This window comes from Artemia franciscana, chromosome 5, assembly GCF_032884065.1.
Source record: "Artemia franciscana chromosome 5, ASM3288406v1, whole genome shotgun sequence".
Lineage (NCBI taxonomy): Eukaryota > Metazoa > Arthropoda > Branchiopoda > Anostraca > Artemiidae > Artemia > Artemia franciscana.
Window position 1 is genome coordinate 22,403,624 of NC_088867.1, and position 24,924 is coordinate 22,428,547.

General features: G+C 35.4%; 1 protein-coding gene across 1 annotated transcript in view; it reads left to right on the plus strand.

The window, feature by feature from the left end:
* Window positions 1-24,924, plus strand: part of LOC136027117 (uncharacterized) — a 206,140-nt gene that overhangs the window by 99,480 nt on the left and 81,736 nt on the right. Inside the window, exons 3-4 of the mRNA XM_065704071.1 lie at window positions 6,660-7,294; window positions 23,692-23,848. Of these exons, the coding sequence (XP_065560143.1) occupies window positions 6,660-7,294; window positions 23,692-23,848 (792 nt within the window). The remainder of the gene's footprint in view (window positions 1-6,659; window positions 7,295-23,691; window positions 23,849-24,924) is intronic.

Sequence of the window (24,924 nt, forward strand, 5' to 3'; positions counted from 1 at the left end):
TAAATTGCGTAAATGACAATATAGGATTTTATTTTAATAATGATCAACCGGTAAAATTTAAATAATTCGTGCTTGATTAGTGTTGAAGGCTTGGCAACCCTTTTACTTTCTTGAAAACATGCTACAAAAATTCACAATGTGGAAACTACATACCACACACCAAGAAACCACACACATTTTTTCAACTTTGACCTTACATCCAATAAAAACGAAATAAATACAAGAAATTTGAATTCTTTTTTTCGGTTTTCTTTTACAAAGTAATAAATAGGTTGATTTTTAAAGAATAGCATCCCTGTACCTGCTGAGTAGGTTGTTGTCTGTAGGGTGGGGTATAATCATGCTGGGAATATCATTTCATTTGGCAATAAATACTAGTGTTAAACAAACAGTTTCTGACACAAAAACATCAATATGTGACAACATAGAGTGAGTTGAACCCAAAAGGAATGTTAATGTCTTGAGCCGTTCTTGAGATAATTAAGTCTGATTTGACTGATTTTACTGAGTTTTTCCTAGAAGATTGTCATTCTACAGTGAATTAACTTGTTTCAGTGTCTGATTTTCTTTCTGCTCATTGATGATCACTGGTTGTGCCCGTGAGAATGGGTGGACGTTTTTCGTGGGATTTTTTTTCCTGGGGGAACGGGCCCCCTCGAGGGGTCTCTTGTAATTCAAATATTTTCTCATAATCGTTGATACTTTTTCATTGTTTTATGCTGTGTCTCGAGGAAATGAAAAAGTAGTTGACTAGCGGCTCCGCAGACTGGAGACGTTGTAAGTGGTTGCAGCAGGAGCGATTACCTTACATAGGAAAATTAACTCAAAATTTGGAAAATTTTCGATCTTGGGAGATGGGCCCGGGCTCCGAGACCCGAAACTACGTGCGCCCTTTCTTTCAAATGTTTTACCAATTTAACAATATTTCCCATTTCCTTTTCTTTCTCCATAAATAGCTACTGTACCATGGGTGCCAGCAAAGGAGGGGGATGGTTGTATGGACCTCTGGAAATCTGGGACCAGAAAAAGGAAACCAAAGGAAAGAGAGCAAAACAGGGGAAAACTATAGAAAAAAATGTGAGCTGCTCCATTGTCGGCTGCCTACCAATAAATTTTGACCCTTAATAAGAAAAATATAAGTTCTAATTTGTGACTTCGTGACCCCTTTTTCGGTTTTCCATAAACACTTTTTCTATATGATTTGGTTGAAGTAAAAAAAAAAAGAAAACAACAACAACAACAAAAAAAATTACTCCGGACAATTAACCTTAACATCTCAACGCGTATAAACGAATCGGTAATGAAAAAGCAAGACGTAAAGAAATTTTGTTTAGGAATATTAGGAAATTTAAAAAAATTTCCCCTGAAGAGCTCACCCCTCCCTGAAACTTGCTTCTCCATGGGAAATTCTCCTCGTGCGAAATCCTTCCAGCAAAATAATTCGTCCTTTTCTCGAAACCCGAAAAATGTACGCATACGTCCCAATAACAAATAAAACAATGGGCAAATTTTATCACTTAAAAACCTTTCTCCGTGGGCTGTAGGGGGTCAATTCATCTCCAAGACATAGTTTTCGGGCCTTTTAACTATGCTGAACAAAAATGCAATCTCAAAATTTGGATCGGACGATTTTAGGAAAATATGTCGTGGAAGAGGCCTAGTTGCCCTTTAATTTTCTTGGTGACTTAAAAAGGACACTAGAACTTTTATTTATCTTAGAATGAGCCCTCTTCCGACGTTCTAGGCCCACTGGGTCGATACGATCACCCCTGGTGAAAAAACAAAAACAAATAAACACGCATTCGTGATCTTTCTTTTGGTAAAAATAACAAAATTCCACATTTATGCAGATATTTGCTTGAAACATTTACAATAGGGTTTTTTGATACACTTAATCTGATTGTGTGTTTTTCAGCTTTGTCTAAAGTATTGTATTCATAAAACTTTACAGTTTCATGCAATGTAATTATACAAATAGAAAAGGCTTTTTAACTAAAGTAAGAAGCAAGCTTAAAACTTTAAAATAAACATAAATTACTCTGTTTAAAAAGGGGATTGCCCCTTCTCAAAACCTTGCTCAAAAAAGAAAATTTTTTAGAGCTTTGAAATTCTTTTTTTCTAATTGCAAATTTTCTTAAAAATTTGGAAAGAAGCCAAACTTTATAGTAAAGAGTAAGGAGCTGAGAAGGAGACTGTCCTTTATAAGGTAATCCGTATAATACTGGATTATAGAGTAATCCAGTAATCCATATGAAGAATAATCTGTTCAAATAGGTTTCATGTCTGTTCCTTGCTTTCAGTTGAAAAGTTCTTTTTTTATCTAATTTCTGATTGTTTTCCAAATTGTACCAAGGCCTAACCAAGATATAATTTGAGGTAGTGGTCCCTTAAATCCCTGGTTGATTGCTTGGAAAATGTTTAAATGAATAATTGTACGCTGATTAATATTGTCCTACATTATGCAAAAACATTTGCAGTGAATAGTAATTTTGGTAAAAAAAAAATCCTTGGTAAAAAGGATTTTGGTTGGATGAAAAGGAGTATTAATGTTTGTATGGATGGAAATTATGTGAGTCTTTTGATCTTTTACGTAACTGAAGCCCTCACAACCTCTACAATAGGATTTTCTTACCTATGAATACATGACATACATTTGTAATTACATTGATGTACTTCATATAAATAGAAAAAGAACAATTTTACCATTTAAAATTGTTGAAAACTAAGTTCCTAGCAGTTATTGCCACCCATGGCAATTGTCCTTGTAATTGTCCTTTTCTGAAAGAGGTACATTTTACATGACCGTTAATAAATCAAAACTTGGTAACTATGCAGATTTTTGAGTGTCTTTTCTCCTTCTGTAAACTATTCCAAGGCGTAGGAAATTGCATAAAGACATGTCTAAATCTGTTATAATCTACGGAAGCAATAGATATTTTTTCTAATTTCGGTTTGGGTTTAGTTTTTTTAAGATTAAATGTATAATAATGAAATATATTATTGGTTAAATAACATGATCCCTTTTCCAAAAAACCTTTTCGTTTAAAATTTACACAAAAATAAACTTATTCCTACGAAAAAAATATCCTGAAATATATTCCCTGTCACCAAACCACCACTGCTATTTTGGCATCTGTCCCCCTCCCGGAAAATTATCTGCCGGTCCCCTTGAACCATATGATTCTTTGTTGAAATGTACTACCAGTGAAAATCTAAAAATTATTAAATTGAATAGAGAAAACGGAATATCTAAGCATAATAGTTGCGAGTTTTATAGCGGCTTTCAAACAACCAGGCTCAATTACTACCTCTCAAAACATCAGGTTATTCCAAGACCATCCATATTATTACCGATTAGACAATGCATAATTTCCCGCACGTTATTTTTTAAGCTATAAAATTTGATTAAACAATTTTTCTTCAACGCATAATTTCAATTTCAAGTTTTAAATAACTAGCACGTTATTGATCGTAACTCTGTATATACTGATCATATTTCATATAAGATCCTATATGCTAATTATGTAAAAATTGCTGGCTCTTTCTTTTAATGTGGGATTTTCTCATGAGTTTTCTGAATTTAGAAAAAGACCTACTATCCATATCTCCGCATTGCAGTTGTGTTGTAAAAAACTTAGTCGGATTATATGGTTTTTTGACATGCAATAGTGTTTCTTGAGATTGTATCATTTCTTCCGGATGTCCATGGCGTTGATTCGCTTGAGTTAGAGTTTAGCTGTTGCAGTTTAGAATCAGTTTCGAATTCTTGTTCTGTTTTATGAAACTGAGCTTCTTATTTTATTACTAATGTTCTTTTTTTTTAACTGGAAAGACAAAAGTTAATGGAAATACTGTTTAGTAAGTTTGTTTTAGAGCTTAATTTAGTATTGATTTAACATTTGTATCTAACACAATATTCATTTTGTCGTATATACCAGGGCTTAGGACTATAAGCAATAAATGAGAAGTAAGGAAACGGAAATCACTCTTTTTTGTGTTATTAATACCTTGCACCTTCCGTCTTTCTTACCGCTAGTGATAATGTCGCCTTTTTTAGAAACATTTTTATAGCTTAGGGTACACTCATCTCATTGGTGCCGATTTATGAAAATTTAGGGGTTAAGGTGGGGTGTATTTTTGAAATTTTAGGGAGGCAAATTTGTCGTTTTTTTTCGTTTTGCAATGAAAATGCAAAAAAAAAAAAAAAAAACCCAATGAAAACGTCCCATAATAGTATTTTTCAGAAAAGGAGTGCGGCAAATAAATCTAAGAGGAATATTCCCCATCCCTCTCCCCCAATTTACGTCAATGACTCATCTGTGTGTGTTTTCTATTATATATATTACGTTTCTATAATCGGTTAAATTACTCAATGAAAATATCGAATGATTGTAATAAGTACCACAGAGTATATTTGTTTCTCTTCATTCCTGTTATTATACCCCTAGAATATATACACTGATATGTAGCTGATTTCCACTTCTGATTTTTGCGTGATGGAATTCTGAAAATTGGTTTGATGAGCCATATGATATTGAAAGGGTTTTTTTAGGATGAAAATGTGGGTAATATTGGGAGTTAATTAAGGAAAACATTTTGCTTAAGAAGAAGAGTAATCTGCAACCCCTGATTGCCTTGCCTTGCTCGATTATTCCAGAAAATAAGAAATCTATTCATATTAAATTTCAAATTGTTTTATAGTGATGCTATTACCTGCATAGTCTTCCTTGGTCTTAGGACCGAAGTGAATGTTTTCAGAACGAATATAGGCACTTAACGTCTATATGAATATGCCAAATTGTGAAATAAATTGGATATGGAAACATGCTGTCTGTTTGGAAAGTGCTCACAGTTCAGACTTGTTGGGAGATTAAAGTATTTTTACTGGCTCTGGCGTCAATTCATGGGGGGAGTACATTTTTCCTCCCAAATTTTGGTACGTTTTCCAATCCCGTAGTGTCTAAAAAGCTTTTTTGGAGTATTATCACAGAAGATCTTTTTTTTGGTATTTTTCACTAGAAAATTGAAAAAGAAATGGCAAAATATTCTCCTAAATTAACCCCCCCTTCCCTATATTTTGAGAATCGGCACCACTGTCCACTACAGTAGGGCTTATGACTCAACATTTCCAAAGAAGGGGTCTTGTGGAGTAATTTTGGAGTTCATCATATCTCGTCGCACGCGCTGGTACGTACATACTGCTAAGTACACGTGCTGGTACGTCGTACGTGCATACTAGGCTATATACATTAGGAGTTCTTTCTGTCAACATACACATTGAATATAGTTTTAGGCGTCTTTACAGACATATTCCTCAAGTATGTCTTAAGGGGACATCCTCACTTCTAAAATCTTCTATATCATTTTCCATGTGTAGTAACCTATCATTTTGGTTCATTTTATGTGAAATACAATCAATACAGTGCCTTTACTTGACTAAGGTAGTACCGATAAGTGGTGTCTTAAACTTTTATTTGTAGAATGTTGATTGATGTGTTGAGTATGCTTTTGTAGACACGCACGCAGTAGGGGAGGATGCCTCCTCTAAAACATTAATATTTTTGCGAATTTCTATAATTTCGTATGCATTCTAAGTAATTCGCTCATTGTGGCGCTTCTATCGAAGTTGTAAGCATGCCTTCCCCTTCTCCTGAAATTCCAGCCCTCCTCCAAAGAATATGGCAAGTTATGAGAGCAAGAACTGGCGCTAGTGTCGAAAAAACTATAGACGCCATCTAGCTTTTGGTGACATTTAACCTTTGTTATAATGGCTATTCTCAAAATGTACAATTATAAAATCTAAAAGAAAACAAACGTAAATATTTTCCCCAGATTTTGTTACTTTTTAAAATATAAAATCCTTAAAACAGAATCTATTGATTAGCTTTCAATCTTAAGTTACATTGGGCGCAGTGGTGACAAGCTTTTCGTGGTAAACCTGAGAATAGCAGGCACAAATGAGGGCATACTGCTGCTAATTTGAGTCACAGTCCTGCTTTTAACCGTCCTGCCTCGTTTCTGACCATGTGGAATATGCTGCCAACATTGAATGGACGGAAGTCAGCAATGGCTGCTACATTTGCGCCATTTGGGTGCTTTTTTGAAATGTTTGTGCATTGATTTTTTTCAAGTTGGCTCGTTGGGCTGATTTTTTTTTTTAAATCGCTTATTTGGCACATTTTTTAAAGAAAAATGATGGTTTTTGGTGCATTTTTACTACCCTACTTTTTACCGATTAAACTGATCAATTTAATTATTCTTATTGTTGCATTGAAAAAAATGCGAGGTGTCGTCAAAAGCTAGACGCTGTTGATATTTTTGTTTGTCGACAGTAGCACCAATTCCACTCTTATATGTTACCCATATTCTTGGCCCCCCTCCTTGAAACAAAACTCGATTTTGTGACTATGCAAACTAACTTAGTAGCTGTTTTCTCTTTACTGCCCTAGCCTTTTTGTAGTTGCTGGTTGAAAACAGTGAAGGCCAGAAGTCAGAAATACACATTAATTAAGTTCTATAACCTGATAGAGAAGTTTTTGTTGGTATAAGATTGTGATAAATTTGTTTTGGCGTTGTTTAGTTATTCCTTTAAAGCTGTGCTTAAAATTTGCTATACATTTAAAAAAAAAGGAAAAATGTTTAAACGTTTTTTTTTTTAGGATCGTCGCAGGATTTGTTTCCTCAACTAATAAATATCTTCGATAAAATGATTGAGACAAACAAAGCACCAAGTCCTCCAGATCCATCTATTGTGTGTCACCAAGGACAGCCAGGACTATCAAGCCCATTTTTCGGCCGGTCCAGCCCCAGCAGTAACATGGATTCCTTTGAAAAGAATCATTTCAAAAAACCTGAATTCCCGGTTTTACGTATTACAGAGCCCGGTGATTTTGAACACGTGCGTATTACAGAAACAAAACGAACCACGACTTGTATAACTGTGAGTAGTGAAATAAAATGTGAGATCAATAAAGTGATTAATTCATTTCCTGAAGGGAATTCCCGGTTTTGTCGTCCAGATATTATAAAAATGTCAACTCTTTCGGAAACACGACGGGCTACGACTGAAGTCCCACTGGATGCATTCAACAAAAAGAAACTAGTGGTTGATGAACGTCCAAAATCAGTTACAAGCTCGTCGGGTCCCCCATCTTCTTGTTCTTCAATGAGTTCTGGGAGTCTAACATCAACTACTTCTTCCATTCCTAGAAGTGTTTGTTCAGATGGCCCTTCCCCTTCTGTTGCTTATTTGGCAAGCGCAGAGAGCTTGGCGAATTCCTGCTCAGATCTGAAGGTATGATTTTAAGTTATTACTATGAACATCTAAATAAAAATAATGCAAAAATAAAGTCAGGATCCTTTTTAATCTGTGACCTAACTCATTTCAGGAATTTTTCTGGGATTAAAAAGTTTCCTGATGTCAATGAAGAAAATGTATATGTATAGAACCGTTGGCCATTGGTGTTGTTGGTGCTCCCCTGGGTGTGGTATTTTGTGTATCCCTTTTTTAAAGAGCCTTCCTTAGGAGTGTCAAGATGTTCGCCGTTGCTATTCTCCATCCCAAGGACCTACTTCAAATATACTTGGGAAGAATAAATCCTTGAAAAGAGAGAGGACTCTCCCCAGCAGCAAGTAGTTCTTGTTCTTCAAAGCCGTTACTAGCAAGAACATTTCTTTTTCCCTGCTCAGAATTCTCCCCAAGGAATCTAGTCATGCACCACCGTCAGTGCTTTATATATCTAGGGGGAATTATCCAACCGTGTATGCTTTCGGCAGCCATTACTGACTTCAGTCCATTCAATGTCGGCAGCATATTCCACATGGTCAGAAACTAGGCAGGACGGTCAGCAGCTGGACTGTGATTGAAATTAGGAGTAGAATGCCCCCATTCGTTCCTGCTATTCTCAGGGTTATCACGAAAAGCTTGTCATCACTGTGCCCAATGTAACTTAAGATTGAAACCTAGTAAATAGTTTCTTGTTTAAGATAGTTATATTTTAAAATGTTACAAAGTCTGGAAACAAAGTAATTAGATTTTATTCTTACACATTTTGAAAAATACCGCCTGTAAAAAAAAAAAAAAAAAAAAAAAAAAAAAAGTCTAGTTACTAAAGCAACCTGAATATTGATATTGTAATGGAAGCGTTGTAAATTTCTTGAAAATAATTGTTGGTGTTAATTCATATTAACCTACACTGCCTAAAAAAATAACTAATGGAATTGACAACAGGGAAGTAGATGGCAGCAGTTCCGCTTCCTCTCTTTGCTTCTACCGTTTACAATAACAGAAAGTCCAAGCTTTTGCTTGCAAATTCGCTATCTAGCACTTGTGCTCAATTTGAATCTGAAAATGACACAAGCTTTTCCGATTAGAACCATTTTTCTCCAGCTATTAAAAGGTAAGTTTCACATCCATATCAGTGTTGTCAGATATCTCTTTTAAAGCTCCGCCGTCATAAAAGTGAAAATGCGCTAAAATCGCCATTTTCTTGGGAAAATGTGCCGAATGAACGATTTCAAAAAAAATATGGCGCAATGAGCCAGTTAAAAAAAAGAATCAATGCGCAGCCGCAGCGCCCCAAAAAAGTGCCCCATGCGGCAATTCTGGTCCATATAGTAGAATAGGGCGTATACAAATAGGTTGCTCTTTTTTTCATCACCTTATAAATTCATTTTTGTCGATCTGCATTCGTTAAGATCACTTAATTTCTGGTTTTTAAATCTGGAAGGAGAAAATCCTATTGACAAAAAATCTGTCTGAGAATTTGGCATGTGTCAATTCGGTTTGACCGTCTTAATTACCAGAAGAGAGAGACAAAAAAGGGGCCGGTTTATGTAAATAATTTGGGTGTTTGTTTTGGCATTTATGTTTGAGCTGTTGAGTGTTTTTTCCGGTGTGAGATTCTCACGTTTCTCGTAAATCCTAAAAGATTGAATCCTTGATTTGACGGTTTTATTGCCGAATATTGGTTGTACTTTTACTCCTGTCTTCGTCGCCGTATTTCTAAAAATATAAACAAGATTTATGGACAATAAAAAAGGAAAAAATAATGATTTAAATGTCACTTTTCCTCATCATTCTTGAAAAATGTGAATTAAAGTACTAACTCTTATGAGCTGTAAATCTGATTTTAAGATTTTGCAGTGTAAAATGAAAACAAATTGACGTGAAGGAGAATAAGGGGGTTGGAGAAAGCAACATATATTATGGAAGGCAAGTTCGAAGAAATGTGTGCATGCCGACACATAAATGGTCCTTGTTTCAGTTAGGGGGGGGGTAATTTTTTCAAAGTAACAGGAAACAATTAAAGCATAAAAGACATCGATGAAGTTATAACAAATTGAACAACTACCATGTATCCCCTTTAATATTTTTGTCTATAGGCCTAATGATAATTATGCCCTCCCATTTTTGAACACCTCAAAATTCTCATGCTTTGAGACTTTGTATATGAGGCTTGTTGTACAGAAAGCTTAAGCATCTTCTGTGGGTTTCAAACAAATGTGCATGTGTCCAATCTGTTTTAATTTATATATGGTCTGAATCCTAAGCCTCCCTCTTACCCTTTGGAAAAAAAACTTTTCTGGGGGTATTTTCATTGAAAAAAATACCTCATTAAAAAATTTGAAAACAATAAAATCGCACACCTAGATTTTGAGTATTTTTTTTGCGTACATAAGATGGGGCTTTGGCCTCCCTCCTCTTATTTCTAGGCATATTTTTCCTTATGTATATAATTGTTATTGATTTTTTTTTGTTTATGGGGTTTTAGCTACTATGTTATTGGAGCGAAAGAAGTGTTTATCACATTTATCTACAAGTTTGAAGTGGATGTACTTTTTATTCGTCACTTTCTAACCTGAATGAAATTGTAATAAAGGGCTTTAAAAAAAAAGCTAAGTAAAACAACTTGTCGAATCAAATTTTTCAAATTGTCGTATTTAATTCCAATTCGTTTGGTTTTCATTATTCAACGCACAAAGAAAAATTAATCTATTCAAGCATTGCAGACAAAAAAAGATCCGTGGATCATGATCGGTAAAATCGATAATCCACATGATTTCGTTTTGGTTTCTTTCTTAGGAATACAAACAATAGCTTATTTTTGTAAAAATGTCTGTATTTGGTTTATTATGTACAACGATAAACAAAATCTAGCTATCTTTTTTGTGATGAAAGAGAAGAATTTTTTTAACGATTTTTTTTTTTACAAAATTTGTCAAAGAATGAGCCACTTCACCGATTTTCTGCCAGATTTGAAGGTATAATTTGGCTTGTATGGTTTAACAAGGTATGGCCGAGACTCTCTGGGCCGGGCTTGAATTGGAAGATTGGACGGTTAATTGGTAAGATTAGAGAAAATGAGGTATTTTTAACTTACGAACGGGTTTTCGGATCTTAATGAAATTTGATATTTAGAAGGACCTCGTCTCTCAGAGCTCTTATTTCAAACCCCGACCGGATCCGGAATCATTGAGGGGGGGGGGATGGAGGGGGAAACGGAAATAGTGAAAACTGGAAATCGTGGAATACGCTTGGAGCGGAAGGATCGGGATGAAACTTGATGGGAAGAATAAGCACAAGTTCTAGATACGTTATGGACATAACCGGACCAGGTCCGATCTCTGTGGGGGATTGGGGGACTTCTTGTGCTTCGGCATGTTTGAGAATAAGGGCAAGTTCTAGATGTGTGATTGACATAACCGGACCGGGTTCGTTCTCTTTGGGGGAGTTGGGGGGGGGGGTCAATGCTTTGGCGAGATCGGTGCTTCTGGACCTGCTAGGACGATGAAAATTGGAGGTGTTTCAAGGACCTGCATAAATTTTCTCGATAACAGTCATTTTCCCCGATTAGACCATCTGGGGGGAGGGGGCTAGAGGGAGGGGAAATCGTGAAAAATGAGGTATGTTTATTTCACGAATGGGTGATCGAATCTTAATGAAACTTGATATATAGAAAGATGTCATGTCTAAGATGGTCCATTTTCAATTCGTATCGGATCTGGAGACATTGGGGGGTGGAGGGGGAAACGGAAATAATGGAAACTGGAAATCGTGGAAAACGCTTAGAGTGGAGAGATTGGGATGAAACTTGATGGATGAAACTTGTTGGGGGGACTTATCCTATAGTGCTTCGGCAAGTTCAAGAATAAGGACAAGTTCTAGATGCGTGATTGACATAACTGGACCGGATCCGATCTCTTTGGGGGAGTTCGGGGGGTCCAGTGCTTTGGCGAGTTTCTTTGCTTCTGGACGTGCTAGGACGATGAAAATTGGTAGGCATGTAAGGGACCTGCTCAAATTGACTTGATAACAATCGTTTTCCCCGATTCGACCATCTGAGGGGCTGAACGTTCTTGGCTCTTGGCTCTTCTGACCTCGTCGCAAGTGCATTATGAGCTCTTGTTGAGAGAGAAAAAGGGAAAAATTGTGACTCTAATTAAATAGTGTCGATGAACTTCAATATAAAAAAAAAATCTAAAAAATCAGCTGCCCTAATAGCCATCCCGGTGATTGGAAGCATCTTCATCTTCTTTTCTTTACAGTGGAGCAATACGATATTTACGTATGTAGCCTAATCACAATTCGATGGAACAAATACTAGATATGTTTATGGTAATAACACACCTATTATACTATAATTTGTGGCTTTGGCTAGTAAATGATAATTAATAATTATAGCAAGGCTAATGCTTAGAGGTCATTGGATCTATTGGAAAATCATAACAATTCATAAACAAGAATACAAGGATTATATTGAAGCTTCCGTGTGCTTTGTCACCATGCTGTGTAGTACGTAACATTTCTGAAAGAATACCATCTATTGAATCCATGAGGCAGGTGTACACTCCACATGTTTTTATTTGCTAAGTGCCACATTGTTGCCACTATAGTTATTCGTGATTGGACTTTGTTAACTCCGAGGGATTGCCTACTCCTCGCCACCTGGTGAGCCTCTCAGAGCCCCACTTTTATCGCCATACGTGGCACACCTCTTTCACGCTACGTATGACGCACTTTGTGACGTATCTTGCTACGTATGGCACTCTACGGTATGCACGGTACTTTTTGTGCCGCCCTTGACACACTAAATAGACCACACATTGCATGTTTCGTACCATGCATTGGTTAACTTGTACCACCCGAGGTTTGTTTTCCAGCAAAAGTAATCTCCAGAAATGTTCCTGAATATAGGCTATTCTATACTCCAGAATAGCTACCACAATCGCCTCGTATATTGCTTTCTATATTGCTACCACTGTGAATAATTTTATATAGTATAATCAAACTCAATAATTTTTGGCTACTACACTATTGGCTCGTACAAACACCTCTTCCCATTTCATCTGCCATCGGCGGCCCAGCGTATATTCCCCTAGAACACGTATTTTGGAAGAAGCTTTCTCAAAATGCCTTTAAAACCAACTCGAGACTTTGAAACCAACTTGTAATTTCTACAAACATCTAATAATAACATTACACTACTAATTACCGATTTTACAGTAATTACACTGAAATAAATTAATTTAAAATTTACTGAAATAAATTATACTGAAATAAAAATATAATTATACTGAAAATATAATTATACTGAAAATATGAAAATATGAAAATATAATTATACTGAAATAAATTAATTTAAAATTTTAAGATTCTTTGAAGCTTAGTGTTACAAAGATGAAGCCAAATTTCGTGTTCAAGAGAAATCTGACTTGTCTACCCGTGAAAAAAAAAAATCTAATGTCCCTTATGTTTGTTCAAGTTGAATCAAATCAAAAAATACATATATCTAATAACAATACTCAGTCCATTCCTGGACGCCGAGATCCTCAATCGCTACCTTTTAAACATAATATGCAGCGTGGTCACTGCTCCTACTCTCAGAAAAAACCTTACCTCTCGTCTCTCGTTTGTAACTACCAAATTATCCTCCTGCCCTTTGTCCCAGGGGAAACCGCCTCACCTTTATATCAAAACAAGATTTTAATTTTATTTTTATCTATTTATATTTAATACATTATATAATTTTTTTAATCAATGTTCAACTAATCTTTTCCAATGCTAATAAATAATTGTTTACTCTTCTTTTAAATCTCGCGAGGGAGCTCGTACCTCTCAGTTCTTCTGGAAACAGGTTCTATGACCTTGCACAAGTTATATTCAGAGCAAAATCCGATAATCTAGTCGGGGTGAAGGGTATTTGCAGGTCTGATGATGATCGGGTATTTACATTATGCTGGTCCAAGATTGGTCGAAATAATGTTTTAAATGTATACGGCAGTTCACCAGCTAGAAACTTGGACACAAAGGCCAAGCAGGACTGAGGATGCAGCGTCTCAATTGACAAATACTCTTCATTTTTTCCAATTATTTTCAAAGATCGTTTATGAATCGAATTGAGCTTCTGCAGGTGAGATTTAAAAGCCAATTGCCAGATCATTACACAGTATTGTAAATAGAGTTGGATAAGAGCGTTGTATAGCAGGACCAGTGTTTCCTGCTACAACGTGTTCTTTAGTTTCCTTATTATTTCAAGGTTCCTGGATATCTTCAGCTCTGCTGCTTGAATGTGATGCAGGAATGACAGGTTCTCATCAAGCAGGACCCCCAGGTATTCTGCGAAACGCTTTTCTGGGCGATTGATCAAACCTATGGACGTTTCGATGCTGACAAGAAGCTTCATCGTGACATAGCTTACAACAGCGAAGAATAATACGGGTTTAATACGTTACTTAGATCGTTAACGTGAATCACGAGCAATTGTGGTCCTATTATTGACCCTTGGAGGAAACCACAATTGACGACTACATTGTTTCCTGGGTCTTCTCCCAAATAAACCCTGCGGTCCTCCAAGTACGATCTGAATTAATCCAGAGTTTTGCCTCTTATTCCTGTATGCTCCAGTTTCCCGAGGAGAATAGGGTGGTACATAGTATCAAATGCTTTTCTGATATCAATCAGGACCGCTGCAGGTAGAAGGCCAGAATTCAGAACTTTGTTGATCCATAAACTCAAAGCTGTTAGTGCATCTTGGGTGGAGTGTCCTGGTCTAAACCCAAACTGATGAGTATTTAGAAACCCTCTTTTCTACAGAAACTGTAGTAGCTGCTGTTGCATGGGTTTTTCAGAAACCTTTGGAAAACTGAAAGAATGGAAATAGGTCTATAATTCACAGGATCAGCTCGAGAACCTCTTTTATCGGTTTGAGAAATGTTGTTAAAATATTCTCCGGAGTACTTGCATCTGGGTTCGGCTTTTCTAATGGTTGAGATGGAGAAAGATTGTACTGTCTAAATTTATATACAGTGATTTCCACGAAGTTCTTCGTGAAAGGAAAGAAAATCCCCCCACATCTCGTAAAATTGAACCTAAGTTAAAGTTATTACACAACAGTGCGTGTAACCTTCGAAATTGCTGCGTTCATAAATTGCCTGACTCAAATAGAAGCAGAACATAAACACGTATCAAAGTGGGCAGCTGCCCCGGTATCCTCCTCCCTCTTTGAACGGTTTTGATTGTGCAATATTCTGCTAAATTTGATGTTTTTAATATTTAACAAGGAGTTGTGAAATACCAAGGGAATCAAAATAAATGTATTTTTTGTCCCTTTGACTTCTCAAATTTGACTGAAAAGTGCGATCTATAATATATTATTTTGGTTGTTACAAAAATAAGAAGTTTTCAGGATATTATCACATTTTCGTCAGGGTTTCTACGTTGACTGTAAAAATAAATACGCCCAACTAAAAAGTTAAATTTGACGGTGCTTTTCTTACTAAAAAATTCAAACATCAACAACCTGTCGATTCCTGATGACAAATACACTTTCAAATGAAGTTAAACCTTCTTTAGCTGTTTGGTCCCATGTTGGTTTGTTATTGTTGTGCGTTTTTTCACCCACTTTTTTTCGGTACTTGTGTCTTATGACCACCACTCTCAAGTTCTGTCGAGAAGTGAAGTTTGGTTAAGAACCGGTTTCTTTTCAGACCATGAGGTGAAATTCATTCAGTTTGCGACCTGCGTTGATAGTAAATAGTGTCTTACCATGGAGGTTAAAATGAAAATTTGGTATTTGCCAAGGACAACTAGACTTTTCCAGGATAAGGGGGTGTTGCCCAAAACGAAACAGTGGGTCAATGGACACAAAATGACTTTATACTCTTTCGATAAAGACGTTTTTTGGAAGTGTACCACTAGGCCATACATGAAACAAGTTGGTTTGCGTGTCAGTACTTGGTTCACATTCTTTTTTGTATTTCAATAATTTCTAACTTGTATAGTTTCTAAGTTGATACTTTCTAAGTTGTAAGTTTAATAATGTTGTTGATAAAGTATTTATTTCCATCATATTTTTTTCTATTTCATTAGCATTAGGCAAATACCAAAAACCACCTCCGGAGTATTTTTCCTTAAAAATGGGTTTTCCGATATTTAAAGATATATACATATATATATATATATATATATATATATATATATATATATATATATATATATATATATATATATATATATATATATATATATATATATATATATAAGTTGTCTGTGTGTGTGTGCGTCTGTCGGGTGACGTCATGTTTGTGTGTTGACTGACGTCATGTTTTCGACTGACGAAATTACAGATCGGGACCGGGACACAGGGACACAACTACAACGGGGACGCCGGGGGGCACAGGGGGATATATAAATGACGACGGGGACACAGGGAATGTTCGATTAGCAATCACCATCAACAAAGCTCAAGGGCATTCATTAGAATCATGAGGTATAACTAAAAAAACTAAAAAAAGGTAAAAAATAAAAACTAAAAAAAAGACCAATTCCAAAACGAATGTATATACAGACCGGGACATCGGGACACAAGGAATATAAATGACGCCCGGGACACTCAAAGAGAAATCACAGACTGGGACACCGGGACACAAATGACGACCGGTATTGTTCTGGTATTAAAAAATTTTCGAATTTTAATCCATATTGGAGTGTTAATAATTCACTCCAGGTGATAGATTCTTTAACAATGGTTTCAACTAAAAGAATTGGGTCTTTCGATTTTGCGACAATGTATACTAATTTATCACTTAATGTAGTGTTTGATAATTTAAAAACTGTTATCAAGAAATCTTTCCTCTTATCTAGTAAAAGGTTCTTAAAAATAGACATTTATAATAAAAAAGCTATATGGACAAATTGCTTTAATACTACAGTTAACTTGAGATGTTACAGCTTGGATATGATTTTTGAATTATTGGAATTTCTTTTATACAATACTTATATAAGATTTGGGGGTGATTTGTACAAGCAAATTGTGGGAATTCCCATGGGGGGGGGGGAATGCCAGCCCATTTATAGCTGACTTGTTTTTAAGTCACCTAGAATATAAATATATGATGGATAAGAATAATCCAATTAATTTAAAACATGCTTTGTCAAATAATAAAAGATATTTAGATGATATTTTGGTCTTAAATTGTAAGGATTTCATTGATATTTCTAAAAATATATATCCATCAGAGCTTATTCTTGAGCCTAGTCATGGCGCTGGTCATGAAGATCATTTCTTAGATTTGAATATTAATATTTGTGATAATAATAAATTAAGTTTTAAAATTTATAATAAAACGGATGATTTTGATTTTGAAGTGATTAGTTTCCCATTCCCTGAAAGTAATATACACTCAAATATCACATATTCAGCGTTTTTCTCACGGTTACTTCGTTATGCAAGGATTTGTAGTAATTATATTGATTTTAAAAATAGATGTAAAATCTTAAGCCAAAAATTGATATCAAGAGGTTTTTCTGTAAATAAATTAACTTGGCAATTTAAAAAATTTAGTTTTCATTATAACGAACTTTCAAATAAATATCAAAAGAATTATCTAGAAATACTTAAAGAAATTTTCAACTAATTTCGGAGGTTCGAGAAATGTTGTCGCAGCGCCATTTATTTTGAATTGTGTTTCTAATTGAGCGGATTTTCTTAAAAATTAGCCACATGGTAAAGATGAATTCCATAATTGTTTAGTTCATTCAGGTTTTTTGCAATGTGTTAATATTTGTGATTTGGTAAAAATTTATAATATTTAGTTTACCTATTGTTGCTAAAGGGAGGGATATATTAACAGGATAAGCTTGTTTTGGTTTTACTTGGTTGTTTTACATTTGCTGTTTTTTTTGTTTTTTTTTCTTTCATAGGCATGTATTTTGGGGGTGATACCTGACGTGGGGATGCCATGGATATTCTGTGGTAGCCACAACACTGTGCTGGGTAGAGAATTTAGAGTGGCGAAACCCTATATAGGCCAGTGTATTCTCCTGATGAGCCCTTATGTTGGGTGTTGCCTCTGAATTATTTTTCTATATTATTTTTTCTATTGTTTGGTAAATGACGACTTATACTTATTGACGACATGACTGCCTGTCCATGGATTATTCTTTATGGTTGATTGTGTGTGGCTATGCTGTTTGACCTATGTGATTGTATGGATGAGTAGGGTTAAGACCTCATTCAAGTGCTGGTCTATATTAATCACTAATTTAGGAAAACAGTCTTCCTTTTCTCCTTCTGTCTCTCTCTCTTTTTTTTTTTTTTTTTCTTTTTTTTTCTTTTTTTTTCTTTTTTTTCTTTTTTTTGTGCTGTTGCATTGGTGATTTCTCTTTTCATGATATATATATACACATATATGTATCTATATGAACTGGTGGGACATAGGGACACAACTACAATGGCGCGTAACTAATATGGCGCGTAACGACTTACGCGCGCGGGGGGGGGGGCTTGGGGGGGGGTTGGGTGAAGCGCCCCCCCCCCAACAGCTAGTATATATATATATATATATATATATATATATATATATATATATATATATATATATATATATATATATATATATATATATATATATATATATATATATATATATATATATATATATATATATATGGTTATGTAAATTTCCACTTAACATATTCAAAGAATCAGTTCTTATTGTCCTTGGTACTTATAATTTTTAGTTGGAGGAAGAATGTCAGTCTGGTCGCGACGTCTCGCCGACTCATTATAGAACAATGCACTTTTATGTAATGTGTGCTTTATTGTATAGTACGGTATCTCTCGTTTCTACCCGGTCACCTACTTGACATATGGGCTGTTTTTTTATTCTGGAAACTATAGTTTATGCATGGATCCATGCCATTGGTTAGTTTAAAATTATTAAAGTAAAATTTCCCGTACAAATTAAAGAGCGAACTGGAAAGAACTAGAAGTTAAATGGGTGTAATTTTGCAATGTTTGCCCCAGCCTCGTATCTACATATCGTGTTTTGATTTTGGACTCGTGTCGCATTGTTAGCCTCAGCTTTCTAATCAGCATTGTTAAAAATCCTTAATTATCAGTTCTTGTTGTATGTAATAATGTGTGTGGAAGTGTGAATTTTGCATTACAATTTTGTAAACAAAGCCAGAAAATGACAACCTTGGTGGAAATGAAGCACTAGTTGTGCGATGCGAACTTAGTGTGTTTTTATTTAGGACAGTCATTCCGTGATCTTAATGGTATTTAATAGTTAACATAAAAAAGGTCCTGAAACCACACAGAGACCTCACAGTACAATACGAGAAATTTTAGAGTAAAAAAAAAAGATATAAATCGGGCTTTATCAATGAGCCGGCCTCGAGGCTGCATTTTCGTATGCAGGATTTTTTCGGGAAGAGGGAGAGTTTACAGAAAAATTTCTGAAAATGCATAAAAACTTTATTTTTATGCATTTTCATTACGTTTCTACGAGTCGAACAAACATTTCAGGGGAAGATCAAACCCCCTAACCTGGTTACAGCCTTGGTCGTCCTCCAGTGTTTTTCTCTTTTTTCCTTGCTGCGAATTACCTTTTTTTCTTCATTGTCTACATTTTCTCGTTTTATTATAATTAACATTCTATCATTTAGAACAATGCCCCAATAATTGCCGAATGAACTCGTTTCAAAGAAGATACAAGAAACCTGTTTGTATATATTCAAAGGCAGGGTGGATTGGAGGGTGATGGGTCCAAGAGCCTCACTCTACACTTAAAAAATATCAGAGTTTTCAATCTTATATTGGTTGTTTATACTGCCCAGCGTTTCAAAAGGGTCAATTTTTACTGCAACAACATTTTTCGGACAAGAATATGCTTATCAATAGCTTTAAAAACCTCGATTTAGGAAGGAGTGGAATTCGCTAATAGCTGTAAATGAATATTTAGACACTGGTAACTTTTTATTTCAATTTCTACTTTGCATACCACTTTTTAACAAAACTGCTGTTGCTTAATTTTTTATTCCCAATTTGTTAAAGAAGACAAATACACCTTAGTTGCAATATTTTTAGTAAAACTCAGAGATGTTACTACTTATGTTTATTTTTAGTTTAACAAAGCGATCCAAGCTAAGAGAGGCAAATTGAAGATTTATTTAAATGTTTTAGGTTAAAACAATATTTTGCATCTCTTCTATACTCTACTTCGCTTCTTGTAGCTGAGGTCTTGAAATTTTGTTTAATCAATACTGAAATCTAAACATTCAGAGTACAAATATAAACATAAAATTAAGTAACAGAAAAAAAATAGATGGCAGTGTATAGATATCATTGTAAAATTGTGAGTAAATGGAAAGCTGTTAATTTTTTTTTTTAATGTGGAAATTATTATCTGCCCCAAAACTCAATCAGGTCTATCACGTCAAGGATCCGTCCTCTACTGATTGAGGTTATTTCCTAAATTTGTTAGCCTACACATGAGAAGTGGTTTTTACGGCAAAATCAGCCTTTATAAATATGTGTCCGTTTTCATAGTTTCCTCCATAACTTCTATCAGCTTAATCCATCTAAGAGCTTGAAGGTCTATCAGACCCGCAGTGCTCTTGAGATGATACTGAAACGCATCAATCTTCCCCATCTCCAATCAAACTTTTAATCGCCGGGTCCCCACTAATTGTCAGGTTTGGTTTTGACCAATTGGAGAGAACGTGGGCAAACAGTTAAGTCACTTAGTTCATTCTAGGAGTTAAAGGTTCTTCTGGAGAATATAGACCTTTGCTACATCTGGTAATTCACCTTTGTTCATTTTACAATAGCTGAACGTGTTTTTCAGATGAGGGGCAATAAATACATACATCAAATTGTAAGCGGGGTCCGATTTAAAAAAAAAATTGAACTTTTGCCAAATCTAGTGTGCTTTAGTACCCCAGTTCTAGAGGCTTCTTTAAGCCTTCTTTTTTTAAATTTTCTTGTGCTCTTTTTAAGTGACCGAAAAGATTGGAGGGAAGATAGCCTCCCCTCCCTCACGGCCCCCTCCCCCCAATGCTGTCTTATAAAAATTTCGAGATAGCCATTTTGTTTAACATAGCTCAAAGGTCCAATAAATATGGTTTTGATGATGATATCACACTCCATTATCCCTGGAGAAGGAACGTACGGGGTATCGGGCGTATCGGTATCGCACGTATTGGTAGCAAACCACAGCCTATAGTAACCAAAAGTTAAAAAACGCATTTTGAAAAAAAAAAAACAGCCCTGTTAAAAAAAAAATTCCATTTGACACTGAATCAGGAATGGTAACTACTATTTCGGTTCTTCTTACAAGTAAAAGTTTATTGTAAAAAGAAATTTATGGTGATTTTGAAAAAAAGTCGGAAACCCCTCAAAAATGGCAACCAAGGGAAATTACAGTCCCACTCCTTGAACAATAAGGAAAATCACTTTTGTATCGGTAGCACTGATCTGTCTCCCCTTTTTTGTTTTCTTTTTTCTTTTTCTTTTTTTCAGTAGGTCTAGCGGCTTACCAGAATATCATAGAGAGATGCTTAATGTCTTATTCAAAAGCTATTTCTCATATCTACTTGATTTTTATAAATTCCGCTATATGCAGGTGCCATATGGCTCTTAAATGCCAGTTTTTGCCATTTCTAAACAGGTGGCACTAGCAGTCTACCAGAACATCCTAGAAAAAAGTTGAGTAAATCTCTAGTGACTGAAATGAATGAAAGAAAAGATCTTTAAAAGATATACGTAATAACTTATGTTCGTTTTAAGTTTTAATTTAGTCCTTACTTTCAGCTGGAAAAAACTTCTTTTTTTTAAATTTAATAACAAACACAAGCCGAACACATACAATATCTTTGGTTTATTATAACATAAAAATCATAGTTATGATTTTTAAAATAACGCAAACAAATTATTGCTTATATCGGCCATTATTTTACAAAAATCGAACTGTAGCGTAAAAAGTGAGTTATTGACGAGGGGGATATTTCCTTATATATGTAATATATGTGGGCTCGCCCCCTTGTGAATACCTCGCTCCTTACGCTAAAGTTTGGATTTGGCTCCAATTCTTTAAGAATGACCCCTGAATCACGAAGGCCGTTTAATTAGAATAAATAGTTCTTTTGAATTTATCAGAAATATTTTGGCGTAAACAGCGTGGTGTTGACGAGGGGACAAACCCGCTAATATACTTAATAATTTCTGTTCGTTTTAAGTTTTAATATTACTCCTTACTTTCTGTTGGAAAAACTTGTTCTTTCAACTGAATTTCTGATTGTTTCTTTAAATAATGCTGGGATATCCAGTGACCCTTTCATAGAAATTATCTTCCCCCATGAAAAATTCATCCATGGTACAATCCTTCCACATAACCCATTCCCCCCGCCAGCCCCAAAGGACAAAATCCCCCCTGAAAACGTCTGTATGCTTACCAATAACAAATACTATATGTAAACATTGGGCAAAGTCCATAACTGGCAGCACTTCCCCTGGGGACTGGGGGGAGTTGTTCTCAAAGACATAGTTATTAGATATTTCGACTATGCTGAACAAAATGATTATCTCAAAATTTTGATCCGGTGACTCAGCACTTCGCCTAGGGACTGTGGGGGATGAAGTCGTCCTCAAAGACATAGTTATTAGATATTTCGACTATACGGAACAAAATGATTATCTCAAAATTTTGATCCGGTGACTTTCGGAAAAAAACGAGCGTCGGAGGGGGTCTAGTTGCCCTCCAATTTTGTCGCCTCTTATAAAGAGCACCAGAACTTTTAATTTCCGTTCGAATGAGCCCTCTCGCGAAATTCTAGGACCATTGGGTTGATACGATCATCCCTGGAAAAAAAATAAAATAAACACGCATCAGTGATCTTTCTTCTGGCTAAAAATAAAAATTCCACATTTGTGCTGACAGAAGCTTGAAACCTCTACAATTGGATTCTTTAATATGCCGAATCTGATGGTATGGTTTTCATCAAAATTCCATGACTTTTAGGGGGTGTTTCCCCCTTTTTTCAAAAACAAGACGGATTTTTTCTGGCTCGTAACTGTAGATGGGTAGTATTAAACTTGATGAGACTTGTATATTTAAAACAAGCATAAAAGTCCGATTCTTCTGATATATCTATTATTATCATTATCCCATTTTTTTTAGCTTCGGTTACTATTGAGCCGGGTCGCTCCTTACTTACAGTTCGTTACCACGAATTGTTAGATAGAAGTCATACGTCTCAGAGAAATGATATACAACTTCAAAGTTTATTTGGACGCTGGCCGTTAGTTGAAGGGCGCTAGAAATATCTTTCTTACCAAAATTATGAGTTTATTGAGATTTTTCTGGGCGTGTCTAATTTTATAATCTTGCAGCTTTACTTGGTGTTTAAGTTAAGAAGTGTTTGTTTTGGTTTAATTCTTGGATTTTGTAAATGCAATTTTCACTTTTATATACAATTATTTGTTGATACAGTTGTCTTATCTTGTTAAGTTAATGCAAACTAGATAATCAAATATTGGCGATTTGACCGATAAGGACAATTGGCACTTGCCTGTGTTTTTCCTGAGCTTTAATTAAACTTATGTGTGTGATAATAAAAGCTTGTAAAACGTGGGAAAAACATCAATAGAAAACATCACTACTTATCAAGGAAAAAGGAAAAAACAAAACCGCACCCTACCGGGGGAGGGAGAGTTTATCATTTTTTTATTTCCTCGTTTTAAATGTTAGCTGTCCACAAGCAAAATAAGTTCAGTTCATGTTGCTTGTTTGAAATTTTGGAAGTTCAAATTTTAAAAGTTAATTTTTGAGCGGCCTATGACATCAATTATTACCTCGAAATGACAAGTAAGATTTGAGCAATGAATAAAGCGAAATTTCAGAAGCCAATCTTACAGATTTCTAACTTAAATATATACTTAAACATCAGCAATCTGAAATGTTACGTAGTGTTAATACAACGGAAAGCAGAAGAAATTAATTCTCTGGAGTACTCTTACAATCAGGGTTAAAAGGTTAGATCTTCGGATGTTCGCAAGAGAGTATATGTTTCTTTCTCACATAAGAAACCTGAAAATAAGGGAGTGTTTCATGAAAAGTTGACGAGCTTTATACATAGTCTTGAAGTTCTACCCTTATATGTTACACTGCTGGGGGATTAAGTTGAAACTTTCAGTATTTTTTGGAGGGGGGGACAGGGCACTTAGAATTTTGCGTTTTACGTTGGGCGTTTTGTCCCCCTCCCCGAACTTCGAGAATTTTACTAATTACAGGGGAAAAAAATACCGATGGAGAGCCGGATTTTATCGGTGCTCCCCAAACATTAATTCTTCATCGGACCCTGTGAATTTATGTCATAGCTAGGCTAATTTATCAAATTTATTTTAGGTTCCAAATATTGTAGAACAGCCTGAGCCCCCTAGTTCCTCCTTAACAACGTCAACTAGCTCCGAGTGTGATTGGCCAACCTGGCCAGGTAGGACAAGCCAAGTTCGGAGTATCCGGAATGAACATAACACACAGTTGAGACACTCTGCCGAATCAGGTACTAGTTTAAGAACATATTTTTTTTTTCAAAATCTTTTCTGTTTTGTTCTGTTTTGTTTTCTGTTCTGTTTCTTGTCGTTTCTTTTCTTAGTTAACAATAGACTTGCTATGGAAAAGTAATTTATTTGCATTGAACCCATTCCGTTTGAAAATATTCAGCCCTAATCGGTCACTCAAGGTCTTGCTGATGTTTGGCTTTTTCTTGACGCCAAATCTGAATAATACCGTTTTCCTAGGGCCTCGACCTAGCTATTCAAGAACCAGGGGATTTCTAATGCTTAGAAAATCCACTTTTTAAGATTGTTTTCAATTTAGGCTGCAAAAAATCGGGTGAATGTCCTTGTTTTTATTTTTTTTATTTTTTTTTTACTGGGATATCCTGAACTTTGATGTTTTTAACTGAGGAATGATGGACATTTCTTCTTGTTCATTACCAGTTATTGTTTTTGGTTCTTTATTATGAATGAATATACACTAAGGACATTGCTTTCATCTCTACTAAAGGTCACATTAAGCATGTATATGGGGGGAGGGCTGTCTGCGTCTCCCCTGGAATCCCGAGATTTGTACAATTTTCCTAGAAATACTTTTGTCATCTGTTTTTCGTACTGTTTTCGCATCTCATGTTTTATTTTTTAATTCTCGCCACCTCCCGAAATGAATTCCTGTGTTCGAGCCTGGATCATACGCTGTTTAAACTAACAAGATTATTTCTTGTAGTAGAGGGAGGGGGGTCACGATTGAAGCCTGAGCGGTAAAAAATGTATTGGTTATGTATCAGGTAAAAAAAGTGTCTGGATATAAATTCCACAGTGCGACGATTTAGCTGAAGAAACGTGACTATTTAGCCATGCTGCCATGGATATAGATGTCAGTAAATTTTTCATGCCAATGTGGCTAAGGACATTAGTAATCTTACCATTTTGTATGATCTTAGGAGTAGACTGGATGGCTGGCTAAGTGGAAGGTCGTAAATCAAGCTAAAACTTAAAATAAAAATAACTAACTTTTTATTGAAGTAAACAGCCCCTATGTGATGAAAGATAAAAAGAGTTGGAGCGCGACATAGGCTTT